The 22,906-nt window shown below is 34.7% G+C and overlaps 6 protein-coding genes across 9 annotated transcripts; 1 reads left to right on the top strand and 5 right to left on the bottom strand.

Annotated features, from left to right (window-relative positions):
- Window positions 1-199: 199 nt before the first annotated feature.
- On the bottom strand, window positions 200-4,049 carry LOC116104835. The gene is made up of 7 exons (XM_031391262.1): window positions 4,019-4,049; window positions 3,334-3,567; window positions 2,838-3,226; window positions 2,331-2,465; window positions 1,914-2,096; window positions 1,263-1,424; window positions 200-1,155 (listed from the first exon to the last, which is right to left on the bottom strand). The coding sequence occupies exons 1-7, from the start codon at window positions 4,047-4,049 to the stop codon at window positions 727-729; spliced, it is 1,563 nt and encodes a 520-aa protein (XP_031247122.1). The 3' UTR covers window positions 200-726.
- On the bottom strand, window positions 3,572-7,065 carry LOC116147017. Of its 4 annotated transcripts, none has more exons than XR_004130613.1 (7): window positions 6,706-7,065; window positions 6,210-6,598; window positions 5,703-5,837; window positions 5,286-5,468; window positions 4,635-4,796; window positions 4,019-4,527; window positions 3,572-3,926 (listed from the first exon to the last, which is right to left on the bottom strand). XR_004130613.1 is itself a non-coding variant. In XM_031432447.1 (6 exons), exons 1-6 carry the CDS (start codon window positions 7,049-7,051, stop codon window positions 4,099-4,101), a joined length of 1,644 nt encoding a protein of 547 aa, XP_031288307.1. In that variant the 5' UTR covers window positions 7,052-7,065; the 3' UTR covers window positions 3,572-4,098. The 4 variants fall into 4 exon arrangements, 2 of the variants coding, with proteins under 2 accessions (XP_031288307.1, XP_031288308.1); XR_004130614.1 differs by having other exon boundaries at window positions 3,572-3,919; XM_031432447.1 differs by having other exon boundaries at window positions 3,572-4,527.
- A 591-nt stretch (window positions 7,066-7,656) lies between these two features.
- On the bottom strand, window positions 7,657-12,853 carry LOC116104850 (SH3 domain-containing protein 2-like). Its single transcript, XM_031391276.1, is given in 10 exon segments — window positions 7,657-7,991; window positions 8,894-8,968; window positions 9,426-9,578; window positions 9,686-9,748; window positions 11,030-11,230; window positions 11,301-11,402; window positions 12,124-12,269; window positions 12,372-12,441; window positions 12,522-12,632; window positions 12,763-12,853. Coding segments are annotated over 10 exon segments (1,107 nt in total). The 5' UTR covers window positions 12,823-12,853; the 3' UTR covers window positions 7,657-7,865.
- A 1,055-nt stretch (window positions 12,854-13,908) lies between these two features.
- Window positions 13,909-15,273, bottom strand: LOC116104833 (probable aspartic protease At2g35615). The gene has a single exon (XM_031391261.1). It carries the CDS (start codon window positions 15,271-15,273, stop codon window positions 13,909-13,911), a length of 1,365 nt encoding a protein of 454 aa, XP_031247121.1.
- Window positions 15,274-16,244: 971 nt separating this feature from the next.
- LOC116104851 lies at window positions 16,245-17,366 on the bottom strand. The gene has a single exon (XM_031391277.1). The coding sequence runs from the start codon at window positions 17,263-17,265 to the stop codon at window positions 16,531-16,533; it is 735 nt and encodes a 244-aa protein (XP_031247137.1). The 5' UTR covers window positions 17,266-17,366; the 3' UTR covers window positions 16,245-16,530.
- Window positions 17,367-19,327: 1,961 nt separating this feature from the next.
- LOC116104849 (probable serine/threonine-protein kinase PBL15) lies at window positions 19,328-21,615 on the top strand. Its single transcript, XM_031391275.1, has 5 exons — window positions 19,328-19,785; window positions 20,205-20,340; window positions 20,430-20,566; window positions 20,656-20,779; window positions 21,062-21,615. The coding sequence occupies exons 1-5, from the start codon at window positions 19,369-19,371 to the stop codon at window positions 21,490-21,492; spliced, it is 1,245 nt and encodes a 414-aa protein (XP_031247135.1). The 5' UTR covers window positions 19,328-19,368; the 3' UTR covers window positions 21,493-21,615.
- The last annotated feature ends 1,291 nt before the right edge of the window (window positions 21,616-22,906 follow it).

Here is a 22,906-nt window from a genome sequence, read left to right as displayed (position 1 = left end):
TTGACTAATTATAGGTTCTTCTTTCTAGGTACTTTCCTAAACTTTCCATACTGATGCCATGACCAGGTTGTGTTTAACACCACTGTCACTGTTAGTGAGAGTGCAATTCTTGATTAGACTCTGCACTGAACCTTTTAATCACCTTACACCAAATCAAAATTAATCTCAATTTTTTCATATAAAAATCTTTAATAACTGCTCAAACTGATACTAATTTAACCATTAATATCTTTTATACATCCCAAATATTAATCATATTACAACAACTACTAGCAACTATATAACACTGGTTGCACCAACAAATCAATAATATTGAACTCGAAATCAACGGAGTTTAGACAAGGAATCCCGCTCCTGCTAGCCTTTGCTTCGTCATGACGTTGTAACTTGTACCAACTGTGCATGTTAATTCCAAATACAATATTCAGAACTTTCCATCAAAGATACCACAAGAGAATTCATTTGTGAACAAACTGAATCATATAATGTAATATTTTCTTCTGTTCTCCGAGTCGGGCAGGGTACACCAGGAAGACAATTTAGAAACCTATATCCTTGAATCAATGTTAAATCGACATCTTAATCAGTAATGTTATGAAAACTCGTTGCATATCAACATAAGGATATACCCACTTATGTTTAATACCTTTGTCATAGCACACTTGAAGTTGCTCCATTGATCTTATTGACTTGGCGTATAAGGCAATGCAACTAGAGGGTTTCATATTATTTCACATCACTTTTGAGTGCAGCTTTTGTTAGAAAGTTATCAATTAATGATGACAAGTATTGCTGTATCCTGTTCATCAAAGCAGGACTAGGTTTTTGCATACCATTGATCAGCCACTCGTAATCTGACAAAGTATCATCAGATAATGGCTCCAAAAACTCACATCTAGCCAGAATTTCAGGTGGGGGCACTCCAGCGATTAAGTTTGTATCCAACTTTGGCTTACCTTTAAGAAGATCTCGTGGCATTTCAACTGGAGTACTTTCCAGGGCAGAGGGAGATGCACCTGGGATAACCTCTTGTTTGAAAGGCAGAGCTCTTGCCGCTTGCAAGCAGAACTCTATCCATTGATGGATTAATGGTGATGGACCTCTGACCCGCCCCCCAATTTGATCTGTTTCAAGTCTAGAGGCTGCAGGGATTGCCTACAAAGAAAATAGAACCTTAGTATTCGCATTTTCAAATTAAGTGATCACTTGTGACTATGACAACAAAGTGAATGTTAAAGTACAATAACAGTTTATAGATATACCCAAAGATCAGCCCATAAGCTAGCACCAGATTTCGGAACAATCACTGCGACATTGGACATACGTTTAGCTGCAGGTAGAATGTCACTACTCCACCCAACAGCAACCCATACATCTCCAACTCCAAACGCTTTTAGATAGTGCATGCTATCAAATAGTCGTACCTATATCACAGGAAAAGTCTTTTTACGACAGATCATGCCAGAAAGATAACAAATAAAACTACCAGTGCAAGTGTACTTGACTGTCAGTTTTCTATCCCTCTCTCTAGTTGTGTGCAATATTTTCAGATAGAGAATTTTAGTGGAACTCACCGAATGATGCCCAATACCTTTGGTGCAGGCTAAAATAGCGGACAAAATTAAAAAATTGCACAAATAAGAAGAAATGATCTAATTCAACCTGGAGTACAGAGGTTAGATTACAATTTGGAAGTATCCCTTTCATTCTAAGAGTGGGTAGATTTTTGCCTGCCAACCATGTCAAATGTTAGAAGCACTTAATTTTCTCCTTTCTATAAGAAATTCATTTCCTATCTCCCAAATATCCACCATTAAAGTCCTCTTTTACCCATAGTTTGTATCAGGGTCACTTGCATATTAACTATCAGGTAAGCATAACATGCAATGACTCAAGATATCATTTCCGTGTACCTGTTTTCCAAGTAATGACAGATTCTGCTGAACAGCAGTCCGGCCACCAGCAAGTTGCAAGTTCATGTTGCTTGTGTTGTATGATGCCCCCATATACTTCAAAACTGCACCAATAACCTCTCGGGGAGAATTAACCATTGAAATCCTGCCCGCAAGCTCAGGCCGCCACAGATCTGTCCAGTCCTGCAGTAGCAAGTCATTAACCACGTATAACTTAGAGAAGCATTGTAAAGACTAACTCCTCCAACTCTCCCAGGTCAAATGTGAGAGTGCACATAAAACAGAAGGATGGAAACAGGAAAGTGAAATGGGAGATTCACATCACATCACCATCACGGTACACCAAATATAAATTTGCTATTGTTGTAGATCGATAAAAGCAAGGAGACGTCTTGGTTTTGTTAAAAGAAAATTTACCTCTATTGGAGCCAATTTATGCTTTTGAAATTTACTTTTCTTGTAAGCAATCACCATGCTGCCCCATCGATACGGTGCAGCCCATATTTTACCTTCAGGATCTATTTCTCCTGCATAGTTCCTGCGCAGATATACCTGAGAATTCGTTAGTGGAAATAAAACAAAACTTCAGAGGTAACCCATTACGGACAAGAAAACAAAATTTACAATCATATTTTAGTAAGATTGAAACACATCAGGACTCTTGAGTGGATAATATTATACTATAACATTAAATTCAGACCAAAAAAAAAAAAAAAAAAGAGATTCATCTAACAATAAAACAAACAGATTACAAAGCAGCCAAAGCTGAATGCAATCAAACTTTTCTTCAACCTTGTCTGTGCCAAAATAATTAATATTGAATCTCTTTTAACTGAATGAAATTCTTACAATTACAAGTTTTTTATTTGCAAAAGCAGAACACGGTCAGCTAGAAAACTAAAAAGCATCAGTTAAAGATGTTACCTTCCATTTATCACTTAAGCTTCTAAACCAATCCTGCTCTTCTACTCCTGGTATTGGCTCAATTAATACTTTTTTTATCGCAAAACTAAGCCAAGAATCACCAATACCAACAATATCAGCAGCCATAAAAGACTTGGACTTAACTTTAACTTTACTAAACGGCATAGATAGATTATTAAAAATATCCTCAAGGCTACCGCAAAAGTTAGCCTGCAACTTCAATCTCTTTCCTTGAGCTTTCATGAAATCCTTAACCCACGATTGAGGCAATGAACCCTGTAAAGAAACTATTCTCAAAGGAACAGTCAAAGCATAAGTTTTAGACTTCCAATTCTCAAATGCCGCTTTTATCTCTTCATCCTCTATATCTTCTACATCCTTATTCTCATCTGTAACAACACCCAAAACAAACGTAAAAATTCAAATTTTAAAACTAATCAAGAAATGCACTTTGTGCTTCAGCGTCTACTAAATTTGAGGCAACTCGAGGCTTTACCTTGAATCATTTGGTCTTGGTGGTGGACGACGGGAGAGAGCGGCGAAGAAGCGGCTGAGCAGTCACGGACGCTGGAGCCGAGAAAGAATACGAGAGAGGCGGCGAGGCCGAGGAGCGTGGGAGGGATATGCGTTTGCGGAGGGCGTTCATGATGAGGCGTGGGAATAATTTGGTTCAAGGAGAATGTGATGGCGGGAATTGATAATGGTTTGGTGGAAGAAAAATCTTTAATAACTGCTCAAACTGATACTAATTTAACCATTAATATCTTTTATACATCCCAAATATTAATCATATTACAACAACTACTAGCAACTATATAACACTGGTTGCACCAACAAATCAATAATATTGAACTCGAAATCAACGGAGTTTAGACAAGGAATCCCGCTCCTGCTAGCCTTTGCTTCGTCATGACGTTGTAACTTGTACCAACTGTGCATGTTAATTCCAAATACAATATTCAGAACTTTCCATCAAAGATACCACAAGAGAATTCATTTGTGAACAAACTGAATCATATAATGTAATATTTTCTTCTGTTCTCCGAGTCGGGCAGGGTACACCAGGAAGACAATTTAGAAACCTATATCCTTGAATCAATGTTAAATCGACATCTTAATCAGTAATGTTATGAAAACTCGTTGCATATCAACATAAGGATATACCCACTTATGTTTAATACCTTTGTCATAGCACACTTGAAGTTGCTCCATTGATCTTATTGACTTGGCGTATAAGGCAATGCAACTAGAGGGTTTCATATTATTTCACATCACTTTTGAGTGCAGCTTTTGTTAGAAAGTTATCAATTAATGATGACAAGTATTGCTGTATCCTGTTCATCAAAGCAGGACTAGGTTTTTGCATACCATTGATCAGCCACTCGTAATCTGACAAAGTATCATCAGATAATGGCTCCAAAAACTCACATCTAGCCAGAATTTCAGGTGGGGGCACTCCAGCGATTAAGTTTGTATCCAACTTTGGCTTACCTTTAAGAAGATCTCGTGGCATTTCAACTGGAGTACTTTCCAGGGCAGAGGGAGATGCACCTGGGATAACCTCTTGTTTGAAAGGCAGAGCTCTTGCCGCTTGCAAGCAGAACTCTATCCATTGATGGATTAATGGTGATGGACCTCTGACCCGCCCCCCAATTTGATCTGTTTCAAGTCTAGAGGCTGCAGGGATTGCCTACAAAGAAAATAGAACCTTAGTATTCGCATTTTCAAATTAAGTGATCACTTATGACTATGACAACAAAGTGAATGTTAAAGTACAATAACAGTTTATAGATATACCCAAAGATCAGCCCATAAGCTAGCACCAGATTTCGGAACAATCACAGTGACATTGGACATACGTTTAGCTGCAGGTAGAATGTCACTACTCCACCCAACAGCAACCCATACATCTCCAACTCCAAACGCTTTTAGATAGTGCATGCTATCAAATAGTCGTACCTATATCACAGGAAAAGTCTTTTTACCCCAGATCATGCCAGAAAGATAACAAATAAAACTACCAGTGCGAGTGTACTTGACTGTCAGTTTTCTATCCCTCTCTCTAGTTGTGTGCAATATTTTCAGATAGAGAATTTTAGTGGAACTAACCAAATGATGCCCAATACCTTTGGTGCAGGCTAAAATAGCAGACAAAATTAAAAAATTGCACAAATAAGAAGAAATGATCTAATTCAACCTGGAGTACAGAGGATAGATTACAATTTGGAAGTATCCCTTTCATTCTAAGAGTGGGTAGATTTTTGCCTGCCAACCATGTCAAATGTTAGAAGCACTTAATTTTCTCCTTTCTATAAGAAATTCATTTCCTATCTCCCAAATATCCACCATTAAAGTCCTCTTTTACCCATAGTTTGTATCAGGGTCACTTGCATATTAACTATCAGGTAAGCATAACATGCAATGACTCAAGATATCATTTCCGTGTACCTGTTTTCCAAGTAATGACAGATTCTGCTGAACAGCAGTCCGGCCACCAGCAAGTTGCAAGTTCATGTTGCTTGTGTTGTATGATGCCCCCATATACTTCAAAACTGCACCAATAACCTCTCGGGGAGAATTAACCATTGAAATCCTGCCCGCAAGCTCAGGCCGCCACAGATCTGTCCAGTCCTGCAGTAGCAAGTCATTAACCACGTATAACTTAGAGAAGCATTGTAAAGACTAACTCCTCCAACTCTCCCAGGTCAAATGTGAAAGTGCACATAAAACAGAAGGATGGAAACAGGAAAGTGAAATGGGAGATTCACATCACATCACCATCACGGTACACCAAATATAAATTTGCTATTGTTATAGATTGATAAAAGCAAGGAGACGTCTTGGTTTTGTTAAAAGAAAATTTACCTCTATTGGAGCCAATTTATGCTTTTGAAATTTACTTTTCTTGTAAGCAATCACCATACTGCCCCATCGATACGGTGCAGCCCATATTTTACCTTCAGGATCTATTTCTCCTGCATAGTTCCTGCGCAGATATACCTGAGAATTCGTTAGTGGAAATAAAACAAAACTTCAGAGGTAACCCATTACGGACAAGAAAACAAAATTTACAATCATATTTTAGTAAGATTGAAACACATCAGGACTCTTGAGTGGATAATATTATACTATAACATTAAATTCAGACCAAAAAAAAAAAAAAAAAAGAGATTCATCTAACAATAAAACAAACAGATTACAAAGCAGCCAAAGCTGAATGCAATCAAACTTTTCTTCAACCTTGTCTGTGCCAAAATAATCAATATTGAATCTCTTTTAACTGAATGAAATTCTTACAATTACAAGTTTTTTATTTGCAAAAGCAGAACACAGTCAGCTAGAAAACTAAAAAGCATCAGTTAAAGATGTTACCTTCCATTTATCACTTAAGCTTCTAAACCAATCCTGCTCCTCTACTCCTGGTATTGGCTCAATTAATACTTTTTTTATCGCAAAACTAAGCCAAGAATCACCAATACCAACAATATCAGCAGCCATAAAAGACTTGGACTTAACTTTAACTTTACTAAACGGCATAGATAGATTATTAAAAATATCCTCAAGGCTACCGCAAAAGTTAGCCTGCAACTTCAATCTCTTTCCTTGAGCTTTCATGAAATCCTTAACCCACGATTGAGGCAATGAACCCTGTAAAGAAACTATTCTCAAAGGAACAGTCAAAGCATAAGTTTTAGACTTCCAATTCTCAAATGCCGCTTTTATCTCTTCATCCTCTATATCTTCTACATCCTTATTCTCATCTGTAACAACACCCAAAACAAACGTAAAAATTCAAATTTTAAAACTAATCAAGAAATGCACTTTGTGCTTCAGCGTCTACTAAATTTGAGGCAACTCGAGGCTTTACCTTGAATCATTTGGTCTTGGTGGTGGACGACGGGAGAGAGCGGCGAAGAAGCGGCTGAGCAGGCACGGACACTGGAGCCGAGAAAGAATACGAGAGAGGTGGCGAGGCCGAGGAGCGTGGGAGGGATATGCGTTTGCGGAGGGCGTTCATGATGAGGCGTGGGAATAATTTGGTTCAAGGAGAATGTGATGGCGGGAATTGATAATGGTTTGGTGGATAGACGAAGGAGAAGAGAGCTAGGGCTCGGGCTCGGGCTCGGGATTGGGGAAAGGGAATGTGGAAGGTTTGATTTTGGTTTTGGTGGTGGTGGCAGTGATGATGATAAGAATGAAGTTGCCAACGCCATTACGATTCAGAGAAAGAGAGTGAGAGTGAAATACCAGTGAAACGAATTTTAATGGGTTTTAAGTTAAAAAGCCACTTGCCAGGGAGCTTAAAGAGAAATGCCAAGTTAAATTTTAATACAAAATATTATTTATTTGTATTGACTATACTTTTGTTCAATTATATATTAAAGAAAATAATACAGTCAGTACACCAAATTTATGCATCAAATGACGTGATAAAATCCTGATCATTGATTAATTTTAACTTAATATTAATCAACGGTCAAGATTTTGTACATTTATAACAAATCTAACTTCATAATTATATATTTCAGAGCTTATCAACTTAGTTTTAAATTGTGAATATTCCAATTTTACCAGAATTTGATTTGGTTTGCCTAATAACTCACACCCTAAAGTAGTTTCCCATTTTATATTAATAAATAAACCTCATCCTTAAACATAGCATGTTAATTCGTCTTCATGGGTGGTAAAATTATTATACACTAATTACGATAATAAGGAATAACTTCATTCGCATTGCAAGGACATACAAGATTACACGGATGAGAATTCTGCAATAACTTTTGGGATGTATAAGCATTATTGAATTTGAAAACAATGAGTATACACACAATAAAACCACTTATCTCATAGAAAATTGGCACTTACAGTTGCAGATACATTATGCATATTATCACACAGATAAGATGAAAGAAAAATGATACAGAAGTAGGCAATTGCTCTAGCTGCGTATTCCTACAATAGCAAATATATGACAAGAAAGCGGGCATATACAATTTCGTAACACTAGATTTAGGGAGAGAACTGCAATCAAGGCGACAACTCTGCTTCCGAGACCACGCCTGCAGGTGCTTGCTCCTGCCTTTCAACATAAGCAGAGGGAAACCATCCAGCCTTGCCCTTACATTCACCTTCCGACCATCCGGTAGGAGCCACCTTGCGATGTTAAAAAAAGAAATAACATTTTAAAGAAATTAGCCAATGGAGCATTAAGATGAAATATCCAATCACTACCAAGCAATTGAAGTCGGTCTTTCTCGGAGTAAGTTAAGAGTCATTAATGTATAATACAAAATATTGGCACAAAATGAACACCGAACTCAATCACTATCTAACCAACAGAAATAAACACATAAAATGAGTTTAATAGACTTCAAATACGCAAAAGATTAAGGTCATGAGTAATGAAAAAATCTTCCTAAACTTATCATTGATATTTTCATGTGCTTCTTAATATTCTTCTCAGGAGGCAAAGAAAGTAGGAATGTCCAGAAGTTGGTTTGATTGTGGTATCCAAAAATTATGGCCCCAAATCCAGCTGATAGGTTCACACAGCAGTAATAACCAAAAAGATACCAAGCAAAGAATTCCAATTCTCTGAAACAACAGAATTAACAAAAAAAATGGTTTGAATTTGGCGATTTAACTGGGTTTTAAATTTGATCTCAGGCTTTCAATATTTTAGCAAGAGAAAACAAGAACGCACCAGATAATATTAGCTCATACTTTGTGGTTTCAGAAAAGAAACTATCTGGTAGATAGTTTGAAGGAAAAGAAAATTTAAGAAGTAAGAACTAGGGAAATTATGATCAAAATTTGATATGGGACTTGGTTGTAACTTCTCATACTCTTCGATTAGTTGCTATTCAGTCTTATTTTCATGCTTTGCATTAGAAATCTGATACTTTGGTTGTACTTTGGACAAGGCCAAAAACAGAAGTATCAACAAGTATAGGAATTAATTCTATATCCAAGACCTAAATGGTTGCTAATGAATAAGTTAATTGCAAGGAAAATAATCTATATGCATCTATTTGAATTAGACTTAGAGAAACTACCTGGCGAACCACAACATAATCATCAACTGATAGACTCAGCTCCCCATCTGCTTGAGCATCGAATGGATGTACAACCTTCAAGAGAACAGCTTAAATAAAGATAGTGCAGATGAAAAACTGACAACAGTAGTAGCAACATCAGCAATAATAAAAAGTACTATAAAGTATAAACAAAAATTACAAAGCAACCAAGAAAAGAATATATAAGCAATGAAAAAACAATTGATGACAATTTGGTCATGAAGTCTATTAGTATCACATAACCATCTAAAGCAATTTCTATCTTCAATATTCAAGACCAAGCACTATTATTATAGTTAATGCAATAGTACAATCACTTGGACCAACAGTAATCAAACTTGGTCAAAAGCCAATTTACATCTCCAAAGTAGAAAAAAGAACACAATTTTAAGTAAAAAAATTATGTGACATGAATTACTTGATGTGTTCCATTATCAACAAAATCCAACATTTCTCATCATGAAACCCAAAAATATATAGTAAAAGATGTTCAAATAGAGTACTGTCTTACTTTTGCAATGAAGTAGTCATTATTCTGATTAACATGCATCTGTCTTTCAGATCTATCCGAATCAATATTCTGATGTGCAAGTTGTGAATTTACATCCATTTGCATGGTAACAGATTGAGATGAAGACTCATCTGATTGCTCCTCTAGAATCATCTAATTCCAACAGTAAGCAGAACCACATCAAGTGATAACCTTTCCAGTATAAACATGAAAACAATGGTAGAGGCTCTCATTAGCACCAGGAATATATATATACAAACCTCAGCATATAGCTTCTCTAAACTAGCAATGACACGTTGATGATAACTTCTCTCAGCATCGACCTATAAAAGCCCAAGGATGATAAAACAATTAAAACCAGAAGAGATAATAAATGAAGAGAAGTACATAGCCCAAAATTTTGACAAAAGCACACTCATAGACATAACAAACCTCAATCATGAATAAATACTAAAATTGCTAACCCCAAGGCTTAGGTTGAATGGTATAATCCTTAGTTTTCAACCATGAGGTTAGAAAATTCAAATCCCCTTGGGATTTGTTAGAGCTTGACCAATATTTTCGGGCCCTCATCAATTTAGCATAAGCTTTCAGGTAAGTTCCTTTTTTTTTTTTTTTTTAATAGTATCAAAGTCAAGTTGACAAAGTATTATTTCCACAAATCAAGTTATTAAATTACGATTAGTTGTTTTGTTTGCTGTTAAATGTGATTGTCATTGTGTTTGATTCCCTAGTTACAGGCTTACAGCTCAGATATTACGGTCGGGGTATTATCCATCAGGTTAAACTTTTAGTTTAAACAGTACTTTAGCCAGGTTATCTAGTTAAGATATCATATCCCACAAGACCAATAGGGCTTTAGGGTCTCCAAATAGTCCCTCATTTCAAAACCAATGTGCAAACACATGATTGGATTATTAGAAAAGAAAAAAAGTTCAGTGTTGTAGAGGCTACCATTTGTTATCATAACCTTTCACACTTTTGTGTTAGCTTCAAATAACTGTAAAAGGCGACCGCTACTTTCAGCGAGTATGCAGGTCTAAATTGTTCATGGGCACAAGCATATTACATTCCAAGGATGAAACTTAATGCATCTGATCTATTCACTTGATTAATTTAACATCTTGCCTAATTATTTTACTGTAATAATGAGGTTAACAAAATATAAATCATAATCTCCAACTGAAAGCAACTTCAGGTAAATGTGCAACATAAAATAAGCAAGTGCTTAAAATGCTAAACAACACCTAAACAAACTGTATATATTCAGATAAATCTTTATCCAATTAACATATAAACTAACTGACAGGGGAGAAGAAAAAGAGTGAAGAGAAGATCAGAGAGAAATAGATAGATAATTACAGAAATAAGCAAGAGAAAAGGGATAAAATAAGAAATTTGAAAGAGAAGCTCAATTTTCATTAGATGAGATCACATCAACTCTTTTGCTGTTGATTGAGTTTAAATCATTTAATTGTTCTGCATACTCAGTAAAAAATAATTGCATTCATATTTGAAGTTAGTGATAACATCAAGCTATGATAAGCAGAAAATCAGCATATGCACAAGCAGTTATCAACAGCAAAAGTGATTAGGATCAGTACCATAGCAAAAAGTCGATGAAATGTTATCTGTTGCTGCTGATTTTCAACTGACAACATGGCATCAGTTGCTTCTCTGCCAAGTGCCTTCACAGAAGATTTAAGTTCTGTTAATCTTGCTTCTGCATTTCGAAGCTTCATAGCACTCTCTGCAGATATTTCAGATTCCCTGATCTTTGATCGACGCCTCATTACTTCTGCTGCCTAATGAGAACAAACATTATGAATCAAATATAATTCCCTAAATACACCCTGATAGGAACTCAAAGATTACCTGGGATTCAACCTCATGCCGAAGTCTCTCATAACGATGAGTCAAGTGGCGAGCATCCTCCAAAGGTGCTCCATTTATTAATGTCTTAAGAGGTTCAGATACCTACACACCAAAAATCTGTAACATAATTATAAACACAAAAAGATATGCTGAAACCTTAATATCTCTAAAGGAAAGATCATAATACCAAAGTTGTCCATCATTTTATCTCATCAATATACTGGCTAGCAAATAGGTATATCACATCAACTTTCCTGATCAATTAGAAAAAGAAAAATACACATGGGTTCTACTTGTTCTGTTCATTGTTTCTTCCCTGTACTTCTAGTGATTTACCTTTAATTTTGAGTAAAATACTCCCCATGAATAAGCCAGGATCTGAAGACTTATCTTAGGAATTAAATGAATTTACATATTTAGAAATTAAAATCTGAAGTTTCAGAGTCTTTTTATGCACAATATTCTAAAATATGCCTGCAAGCACAGCACATGTGGGTGTGAATGCTCTCACCACAAACAAAAACATCCATATGATGTATATAGCCTTAATCTTGGTAAAAATCACAATCACTATGCCCATAAAACTACATTTGCTTATTGTGCACTTACAGTTTAATAATGAATCCAGTCTAATTTTATTGCTTTCAGCAACAAAAAGGGGCTTTAAAAAGAAAAAAAAGAGAAAAAGCAAAAAAAAAAAAAAGATGGGAAGAAACCATTAATTCTTTTCAAAATCTTCATAAGAATCACATAGATTGATAAATTTACATACAAACATATATAAATAAAAGAAAATGCTTCATGATTGCATAATCAACTTTACCTGATCACCAAGAATTCCAAGCAAAGCTTCCCTCTCATTTTCCATCAAATCATGACAGAACCAAAGTGAAGCAGCTCTTGCAAGTGGAGAATCATTGCTTTGATTCTCAGCTCCATATTTGCAACAATCTTCAGCCAACCTTCGCACTATAATATAAAAAAATCAAAATCAAATTTCATGTACTATACCTGCATATAAAGCTAGTCAAATAAAAAAAAAAGAAAAGATAAAAGGCCAGTTCACCCCACCTATCTCCATTTGCTTCAAGCTTACAGCAATAAAACCTTCAACACCACGAACAATATTCCTCTGAAAACGCTGCACAACATAACATATTTTTCTTTTATCAACAACTGCGCTCAAATTAAAGCCTCTTCAAAGTATGAGTTAATTAATACCTTAGCTGCCTTGGTAGAACTGTACAAATTTTGAAGTTGTTTATGACATCAATTTCAGCTTCATCAACCACACACCTTCATTGCAAGATGTCCCAAATGCTTCAGCACCGCCTGCAAAATCAAAATAACAAAAATTCAAACAAAAATTTCACCAATAATTCAATAGACACGAAAGCACGTACCATCATAAATTGAAAAAAAAAACTAAAAAAAAAAAAAAAAGAAAGACAGTGAAACTGACTTGTTGCTGTTTGGCAACTTGCTCTCTGAGCTTGATTGCTTGTTTCCTTATCGCCTCCATAAAAACACGATCACCAAACTGACTTCATGAAGTAAAAGAAAGTGACGGATCAGTTAATTGAAAACGTTGCAACCGAAAAATGAAAGAAGCAGAGAACGCGTGGAGAATAATTATCAAAAAGGGAGGTTCGTGTTACTGTAGTGAAGAGGGGGTGAAACCGTCGGTTAATGGAGAATTTTTTTACCAAGTGTTTTGACTGTTGGTTGACCCAAGAGCTTAAAGATACTTTTTGTACAACTGTTATTTTCTGTTTAATTTAAAATTTAAATTATTGATTAAATTTAACGAATAAATAAGTTAATAAATGAAAAAAAAAAAAAGTTAATGAAAATAGTTTGGAAGTACATATTAATAGAAAAATGCATTTTCGACTCATTAATAGATTTTAAATGGTGATAAAAGGATTGAACAATTTAAGTAAAGTTGGGTGCATAGTAAACTAGAAATAAGAAAAATGGAATAGCTCATAAACAAATATTTGATTTGGGTTAGTTGTATGTGAATTCGAGTAGAAATAGAAATATCTCATGTATACATTTGTGGATTTGTGGTGTTCAAAGAAGCTTCATAATGCCAAAGAAGAAGAAGGTGACAACTAAGAAGAACAAACGGAAACCCCACTGTGGAAACATTGAACTCGATGTGCACGGAGTTAAGATTTAGGTGACAATGTTGGGATTTTAGTTACTTCAGTAAATAAAATAAATCATATAGTAAAAGGCCTCTTAGTGGCTCTGCAACCATCAATTCACCTTAAGTAGTTAAAAAATTTAAAAAATAGTTTTGTTATTTTAATCTTCAGACAATAGCTCTAGTATCTTCTAGGCTTATATTTGAAATGTGTTTGAACATGTGGGAAATTGCGATTCTCCTTCACTCATTTTCATTTACAAGAAATGAAAAAATCGCTTAGCTGGATCACTCTTCTTTACAGTTGTTACTTTTAATTTTTAAAATAAAAATTGAACTTTCCCATTTTCATTTATATATGCTAGCTTGTATTTTAAACCATATTTTATAATATATCAATTTGGCATATATATATATATATATATATATATATATATATATATATATATATATAACCTACTGCTTTGAGCAGTCAGTTGCCATGAAAGACACCGTCTTCTTTTCGAAGTCAAATTCCAGCAGGAAATTCATTTGAGCCAAATTTCCAAGAATGGCAACTGAATCTGAAGGTACCATACTAAAGCACACCAAATCTTCCTCCACTCTCATGAATGCATTTAATGGATGCAATTTCACATCCGCACCGCCACTAAAATGAACTGTGATAACGGGAAGATCAACATCACTCTCGCTTTTAACTCGAAAACAAGCTCCAAGAACACCCCTCGGATCACTAACACGCTTAGACCCAATTTCTTCCTCCAGAACCGTCGCCACTTTGTCGTAAACCTGACTCCTGAGAAACGTTAAAGTCGTCCCTGAATCGATTATCATGTTACCCTCTTCGCCTTCTGCAAAATTATGATCACCGTTTGAAGAATTCGTGTATGGCAGCTTATTTTTTCCGACGCTAATGGCTTCTAATGTAACGTAATAATAAGTTGCCGGTTCTTTATCAACCAACGGAGTCGAACCAAAACTTGAAACATTCATAGAACTTTCAGCACCAAAATTTATCTTGCTCGTCGCATAATTTGTTGTTTCCGAAGACGAAGTTTGCACCAAACAATAAGAGAATTTTCCTTTGATTGATGATCCCAATTGAGAGATTAGAGAAAGAGAGCCCCCGCCGAGGCCAATAATGCCGGATCCCGCTTCATCAAACGTGCCACCATTATCATGTCCGCAACCAAAAACTATTTTCGGAAGAGTAACTGAACTTCCTGAAGTTGAATCGCCAATGGAGAAATTTTCTACCGCGAGATTTCCCTCAGTGAAGGAGTAATCTCCGTAAGAGTAACTGTATTCACATAAGTTTCTGTGCGATTCGCAACGTTTGGCGAGGTCAAGTGCGGAACAGTAACGAGATTCACAAGTTAAAATCTTGTAGGTTGAAGATCTTTTGGGATCAAACAAGGGAGGTTTTTGCTTGTAGCATTCTTCACATGGCTTGCATTGAATCCACGTGAGGTCGCTGCCGGTGTCGGCGATTCCGATTAACTCGACAGGCGGGGTGCCGATGGAGATGTTCATGAAATACTCTCCACCAATGGACACCAGCGGGGACTGGAGAACTTTTATAGAGTGTGATGACGGTGATAAGGTTGCTTTGAGATGGTTCATACGTGAAATTGAACGAAGAAAAGCGTTATGCAATCTATCAAAATGGGATTCGGAAGGATTATAAAAGGGAGAGAGAGGGAAGTCACGTTGTATGAGATCAACTGTGAAACGTCCACCATTGTTATTAGCTTCTGCAAACGTAAAGACTACGATAAGAGAAAACCGAATTAGTGAGCTTAATCTGAAAGTGGCTGCCATTGTTTTTGTGAGAGTAGAAGAAAGGTGGTGACTGGTGAGATCATTTGAATATTTGTGCAGCATATTTATAGGGTCGGGCTGCCTGAGAAATATGTAAAGGCAGAGAATATTAAAAACTGCACGTTACTCAAAAGAGGATATGAATTATGATAAGAACTGGGAAGGTCAATGATCACAGGCTAGAAATTAATTAATTTTATACGTATAGTTTTATTGAATGAGTAATGTTTTATATTCCTAAGTTTTCCTATTTCAACTCATAATACGGTGTGCCACGATCAATTTGTATTTAGATATGATAACATATAATTTTGATGGTAAAATTAGATGACATTTGAAATGTATCAGAGAGTCGATCATCAATTTGATATAAAATAAGAAATAATGGGTATTATGATTTATGAATAATGCTCTGTACAAATCCAAAGTCAGATTTAAAATGTGTAGAATTACTTACAAGTTTATAATTCATTAATCCTGTTAATAAATTGCTTTATAGCAGGCAGTTATAAGAAATTGTAAACTGCCATCAGCCATACTATGAAAAACAGAATATCAGATGAAAAGCCAGACGTTTATACATGAAACCAGTGACTTAAAAGATAATACTAATTAAGGAACTTATTGTAATTAAGCATGGAAGATGATCACATCCCCTTGATGAAATCTCAATTGCAAGATGTGGAAAATGGTCGAACCATTGCTCTTAATATTACTCTTGTTTCATACATACTAGAAATTTACTCTTGTTTTTCTGGAACACTTCAGAAAGAATTTCATCCAGATAAGATATCATGAACTTTAACTACAAGTCAAGATGCATTTGCAAAACCATCACATAAAAGAATACAAAAAAGATAGAATTCATAGACAACTCCACATTAACATGTTTATATAATAGAATGTTCAAACCATAATACATTGCAATGATCAAAACATGGCAAGACTACAAAAATTGCTTCACTCCAAATTTTGGTTTCACATAATCCATATAATTCTCCTGTGTCACGAAAGTGATGTTTTTCAGGCAGGTAAGTAGTCCAAATTTTATAATCACACCAACCCTTACATTGAAAACAAAATTCTGCACCACTTGGAAATAGCAATATCAAACAATTTCAACACTTCCATTAACAAAATATGTATATAAGCCTTTACAACGCAAGCATCAAAGAGAAAACAGAAAAGCTTCCAGTAATTAACGAATGAATTTAAACAAAAATCAAAACCCTTAACCTATACTCATTCATTTGCACTCTAATCATCGCTGAGCTCATCTTCAATGTCATGAGCACTCATTCTCATTGACGCTTGTTTTGCCCATTTCACGATCTTCTCTGCCTCTCGGCTAACCTTTTCTTCCTCCTTCATTGCCTTCTTTAGCATCTTTTGCTGCTCTTTCACTGAGAAAATACCCAAATCCGATAAGAACTCGTCGTTTTTACACATCACTGATCGATCTTCCTTGCTCTTTGGCCGGATATTTTTCTTAGGAGAACACCAAAAACAACCGCTCTTTCGAGGCGGGGAAGGCGAACCCCGTGATGAATTTGTACAACTCAATGGAGAAGAAAACGATTTCGATGAAAAGGGAGCTGAATCAGACCCTCGTTTGGATTTTTCCTTAAAATATTTCCAGTCCGAGAAAATCTCATTTTCCGTTAAAGAATCGTAACCAAGCTCAGATTTTTTCTCCAAACCCAGCTTCCCATCTCGGCTCTGCTCCTGCTCACACTCTCCCCGTGAGTCGTTCAACTCGCTCTTAGAACGCTGAAGAGACTTCTCCCCGGAGGATTTAGGTTTCGCATTAATTGCAGGAAAGGACTTAAGTTTGCGGAATCGTTGTTCCAGCTCAGAGGGAAGAACCGAGTTGGTGAAACCAGAACAGTTAATAGCAGAGACCTGTTCAAGAACAGAGAGATCCTTGGCTTGAGAAATAAGATCTTCCACAGCCGAGTCATCCGTATCCGATAAGTATCCAAAATCCGCCATTGAAGAGAAAAGAAGGAAAAAAAATTAAAGTGGCGAGTGAGTTATCATTAGAAAGTGTGTGTTTTGTTTTAGTTAATGGAACAAATTGAGGCTCTGGTTCTTTTTAGATGATCTTATTACAATCTTTAACGGCTAACTCATGATTTTGGCGTTTTTGTCTTCGTTTCCCTAATTTGTGGGACCCTAGAGTAATTCTTTTGGGACCCAGTTGACTCTTTTTTTGGGGATGAATCGGGAATATTCTGTTTATGAGTATGGGGATTGGGGGATGAGATTTCGCCGCTAATCTCTATTAGTATTAACGGATATTTAGTAGTTGATTAAGCACGAATTAGCTGCATCACATTAAACCAAACCGAAAGAAATTGATACCTACTCAAATACATCACGTAATATTATAGTAAAACATCTGTACAATGATATTTTATATAAAAATAAACTTTACATAATCATAAAAAATTATATTTCTAATTTAGAATAGTTATAAATAAGAATAAACTCACATTAAAATAAGTTATAATTTTTTTAATTCTCATATTAAAGAAAGTTATCTCCACATAGTAATAATTATGTGTATATTACAAAAAAAAAATATTATTTGTTACATTAAAGGTTTAAGATAAAATAAAATATTTATTTAAAATTATTTGAGAGAATGATTTATGTTTTATAATTGTTACCATATCTTTTAACTTACGGGTACATTACTTGCTAGTATGGACATATTCTTGTTAAAGCCAAAATATTTATAGCTTCTCAAGCATGTTTGGAGCTTCTTAGCACGAAACTTTTTATATTTCCATACTATCATCCTCATGATTATTTCCTTTCTTTTCTTGTGTAATTGTAACAATGATTTCTTCTTCAGTTAAAATATACATGACTTGTTGTTCATTTGAATGATTGAGGAAAACATTAATATCTATTCGATTAGTATAGTGTAGTGAAGTTGTCAAATCTGATCACTCAATTCTACAATGACTCTTTGATTATTCTCATCCACTTTATTTATAATTTGCAATTCATCGACATCAGGGGTTCTAATCTTATAATGCTTAAAACAATTAGCAATTGTATGTAGCTTCACATTAGTTTAACCATACAACAATTGTATTTACAATTTTATCAAGAACACTTATTTTTGCTGATTATAAGATACGATCTTCTATTCGTTTAAAAAGTGGGCAATTGAAACGCTGAATTGAAATAATAATACTATTAAAACATGAATTGAAATCCTAATACTAAAACATGAATTATAAAATAAAAAAAATTTGTAACTACACCTCTATTAAATTATAATCTCCTCATAGTAATAAAATTAATTAATCGTATCATTATGATTATAGAGAGGTTTTACTGTATAAATAAATGGATTGTTTAGTAAATCTTTATAGTTTCCATGAATTCTGAAAGCACCTATTTGACATTTGTATCCTAACCCCCATTCCATTTGATTTTGTTAAATTATAATGGTTTACTGTAAATAATTCATCATTAAAAAAATTTTGATTACTTACCAAAGCTATTTAAGGCGCATCATAATCATAAACATAGAATATTGAAATTGAGAAATATACCCATTTATTTGTATTGCCCTTCCCCTTGCTGATATAAAACGACCATAGAACAAATCATATGCAACTTTATGAGTTGTTAATTAATCCCAAAATGTTTCAACAGAAGCTCTATATCGACTACAAGAGATGACAGTTTCAGAGTAGAGTATGCATACAATATATTGTTCAAGTGGAGTAGGGAAAGGATATTGTATATATCACTCATCACCTCACTCTTTAACTACTCCCCTTCATATTTTCGATAAAAGAAACAAAAAATGCTTGACTCATACTAATTCCTATAATATTATACTATTCAAATTTCAAAATAGTATTGGCAATTTTTGCATGAAGACAATTACGTAGGTGACCACTTAATTAACCAAAGAAAACGAAGATATTTTAATATTATTACTAGTGCCCGATTTAGTAGAGTGGTTAGGGCAGTTGAAGTTATCTTTGATTTAGCTTTTAGATAAGAAGAATACTTTCTTTACATTACAACAAACACACTTCACTCTTTCTTTCCATTGAAACAAGAATAATGAAGGAGAGATCAAAACCATGGAGACCCTTCACTTCAAACTGTTGTTCAGCTGAAAACCAAACCATTTTCAGCAACTTCAGCCGATGTAAAACATCTAAATCAGATTTCTCTAAGGACATTGCGCCGTTGCCTTCGTTTCGAAGACTATCTTTCTCTGATTTGAGTCGTTCTTCATCTGCGCGAATCAATGAGGATATTGCGCAGTCGTTCGGACCTGATTTGTATGATTTTCAATTGAGTGAATTACGTTCCATCACTCAGAATTTTTCTACCAATTTTCTGCTTGGAGAAGGTGGATTCGGAACTGTGCATAAGGGCTATGTTGATGATAATTTGAGGCAGGGATTGAAGGCTCAGGCTGTTGCTGTTAAGCTTTTGGACATTGAAGGCCTCCAAGGACACCGAGAATGGCTTGTGAGATGTTACAATTTATTTATTTTTAGTTGTTATTTTGAGATATCATTTTTTGTAGGCTTAACAAATTAATGTTTTGCGTTGAGAAAAATAACAATCACATTTGGTATTTATTGGCAATATTTTGAAGGAAAAAAAAAATCTAATTAGAAAGGATTTAAAAAATTAGATAAAGATTTATTAAATGCCTTTTTCTAACTTTGTATATAATTAGTCAAACCTTCTAGGAGGAGAATAAACTTTACCTTTTTTTTGAAAAACAAATCACTTTGACAAATAATAATCTGACTATGAATATAAATATAATGTATTTCAATTATTTACTTTAATTAATTTTAAATCAATTTACAGATAGAAGAAATATTATTCTTTCTATTAACTAAACCCATAAGAACTAATTTTTTATTATTATTTTGCAGGCAGAAGTAATATTTCTGGGACAGCTGAGGCATGGACATTTGGTTAGATTGATTGGGTATTGTTGCGAGGAAGAAGAACGTCTCCTTGTATATGAGTTCATGCCTCGGGGGAGCTTAGAAAATCACTTATTCAAAAGTGAGTTTCTTCATTAGTTTAGTTTCCATTAACATCAATGAATAAATAAAAGTGTAGCCATAATTGAGTTAGAAATTTGCTTTTTGAAGGGATCTCAATATCATTGCCATGGGGAACAAGATTGAAGATAGCAATCGGAGCGGCCAAAGGGCTAGCCTTCTTGCATGGGGCTGAGCAACCTGTCATATACAGAGACTTCAAAACTTCCAATATTTTACTTGATTCTGTGTGTTATATTAACTCTCTTTTATCTATTAATTCACATAATAAGGCTAGCTTCAAAATTATGATTTTTTTTTTTGTTAATTACTACAGGATTTCACAGCTAAATTATCAGATTTTGGACTTGCCAAGATGGGTCCTGAGGGATCCAATACTCATGTCACCACTCGAGTCATGGGTACCTATGGATATGCTGCCCCTGAATATATCTCTACAGGTAACACATCCAACCAATAATAATATCACAAAATAAAGGCTTTTTATAAAATCTAAAACCCAATTTTCGTTGACAAATGTTAATTTAGGCATTCAATCCCTAAATATTTACATGCATGAGTTAACTCAAGTCAAAGACTTTATGTTTAGATTGTAGACCTGTATAGGAGAATTTTAGATGCTATCATTAACCCAATGATTCTTCTAATTAGTTTGTCAGGAATGAAAACACAAAACAATCCAATGTTTTCTAATGGATTATACTATAATTAACTGTTTTCAGGTCATTTAACTACAAAGAGCGACGTTTATAGTTTCGGAGTAGTACTACTAGAACTACTAACAGGGAGAAGATCAATGGACAAAACAAGGACAAAGAGTGAGCAAAACCTAGTTGATTGGGCAAAACCGTACTTAAAAAGCAGCAGGAGATTGCGCTATATAATAGACCCAAGACTTGCCGGCCAATATTCAGTGAAAGGAGCCAAGGAGATGGGCATTTTGGCCCTGCAATGCATAAGTTTGAACCCCAAAGACAGGCCGAGAATGCCAGCCGTCGTTGAAACTCTTGAAAGCCTGCAAAATTTCAAGGACATGGCGATTTCTTGTGGGCAATGGCCAGTTTCATCACCAAAATCAACTAAAAATGGAGTTTCTCCTAGAAATGGGAATTATAGAAAATCCTATCCTGGAACTCCAATCAGAAAATCATGATTATGAAGGTAGTTAAATTAAGATTTATAATCAATAGTGTGTATATTAAGGTAAAGTTTAATTACTTGTGTATATGTACATATCTATGTGTGTAAAAATGTGAATGATATATATATATATATATATAAAGTTACCACTGAATAAAGTGGTGACAAGATCAGTAACAATGATCTTCCATTTTTATTTCGTTTTGGTGATTTGTTTTGTTTTAAACTCAGCAATTTAGCAAGAATTATAAAAAGAAAAATGTTAGGCGTTCTCTCGGGCTTCTCCTAGCCCACCACTAATTTCAGGCCCGGCTAGTTATTTAAACCTTCAATGACCTTTGGGCTTGTCTCTTTGAAGGTTCTAAATTCAAAACGGCACAATAAATAAACAGACTATAGAATACGTATATATTACTCTTTTCTAAATATTATTATTAGAGTTGCATTTGGGAACTTTGTAAAAGAAATCTAGAATTTGGATGTTAATTTAAAATTCAATTTTCATTACAATAAAAAATAAATATATAGTAAGAGTCAAATTAAATGTAACATGTGTAATTAATTAAGTTCCTGGAAAGAGTTGATGAATATTAATATTTTATTTAAGAAACCAGGAAGCACATGATCCATACTATATAAAATTGTGCCTCTTTTCCAATACCAAGAAGTAAATATTCCAAAAAAAAATATTTAATTGGATCAACGAATCATTCGTAAAATAAGTAATTAAATTCATAAAATCAAAAAATTTAAGCATATATAATTTAAGACGTACCTTGAAATTGAACCCTCTTCATGTGAGCCTAAATGCATCGGCATAACTCAGGTCAAGTGTACTGAAAATTTAGATTTATAAAAATGGTGGTGGAAGACAGAAAGAGCAAGCAAAGTTGCTAAAATGGTTTTATAATTTAGTTGAGTCTATTTCTAATAAAGTCCCAAATCAAATTCGTGCAACACAAATCACTCAATATGTGGCTTGATAAAATGAGATGGGGGTTTGTATTTGCTTAGTCAATATATGCGTCTTCTTCAAATAAACCAAAATTGTTTGACTTTAATTACTCTCGATTGGATCTCAACAAACAATGGGCTGCCTAACCTACCCGGCCAAGTTGACTTTCTTGCTTCCACTTGAGGTATTTAGACATTTTCAAGAAGTTTTAACCTTTCAGGAATAGGCACTAAGACAAAGCATAGAAACAGTCTAACGATCAATCAGAATTTTTGGATGTATTATTCAAGAAGTTTTAAATTCGATCCACTTGCATTGCTAATAGAGGTGGCCACTGAAAAGATTTATCTGACTATTAACTTTAGAGTTCCGAAAGATTAGTTGAGGTGAGTGCAAGATGGCTTGGACACCCATTCCAAAAAAAATTAAGGATAGAAACTAAACATGTGTAACAAAGTAACTGCAATGTCAA

The sequence above is a fragment of the Pistacia vera genome, unplaced genomic scaffold, assembly GCF_008641045.1.
Source record: "Pistacia vera cultivar Batoury unplaced genomic scaffold, PisVer_v2 Contig487, whole genome shotgun sequence".
NCBI classification, from domain to species: domain Eukaryota; kingdom Viridiplantae; phylum Streptophyta; class Magnoliopsida; order Sapindales; family Anacardiaceae; genus Pistacia; species Pistacia vera.
Note: the sequence above shows the minus strand (reverse complement) of the source record. Positions and strands in the feature narration are given on the sequence as shown.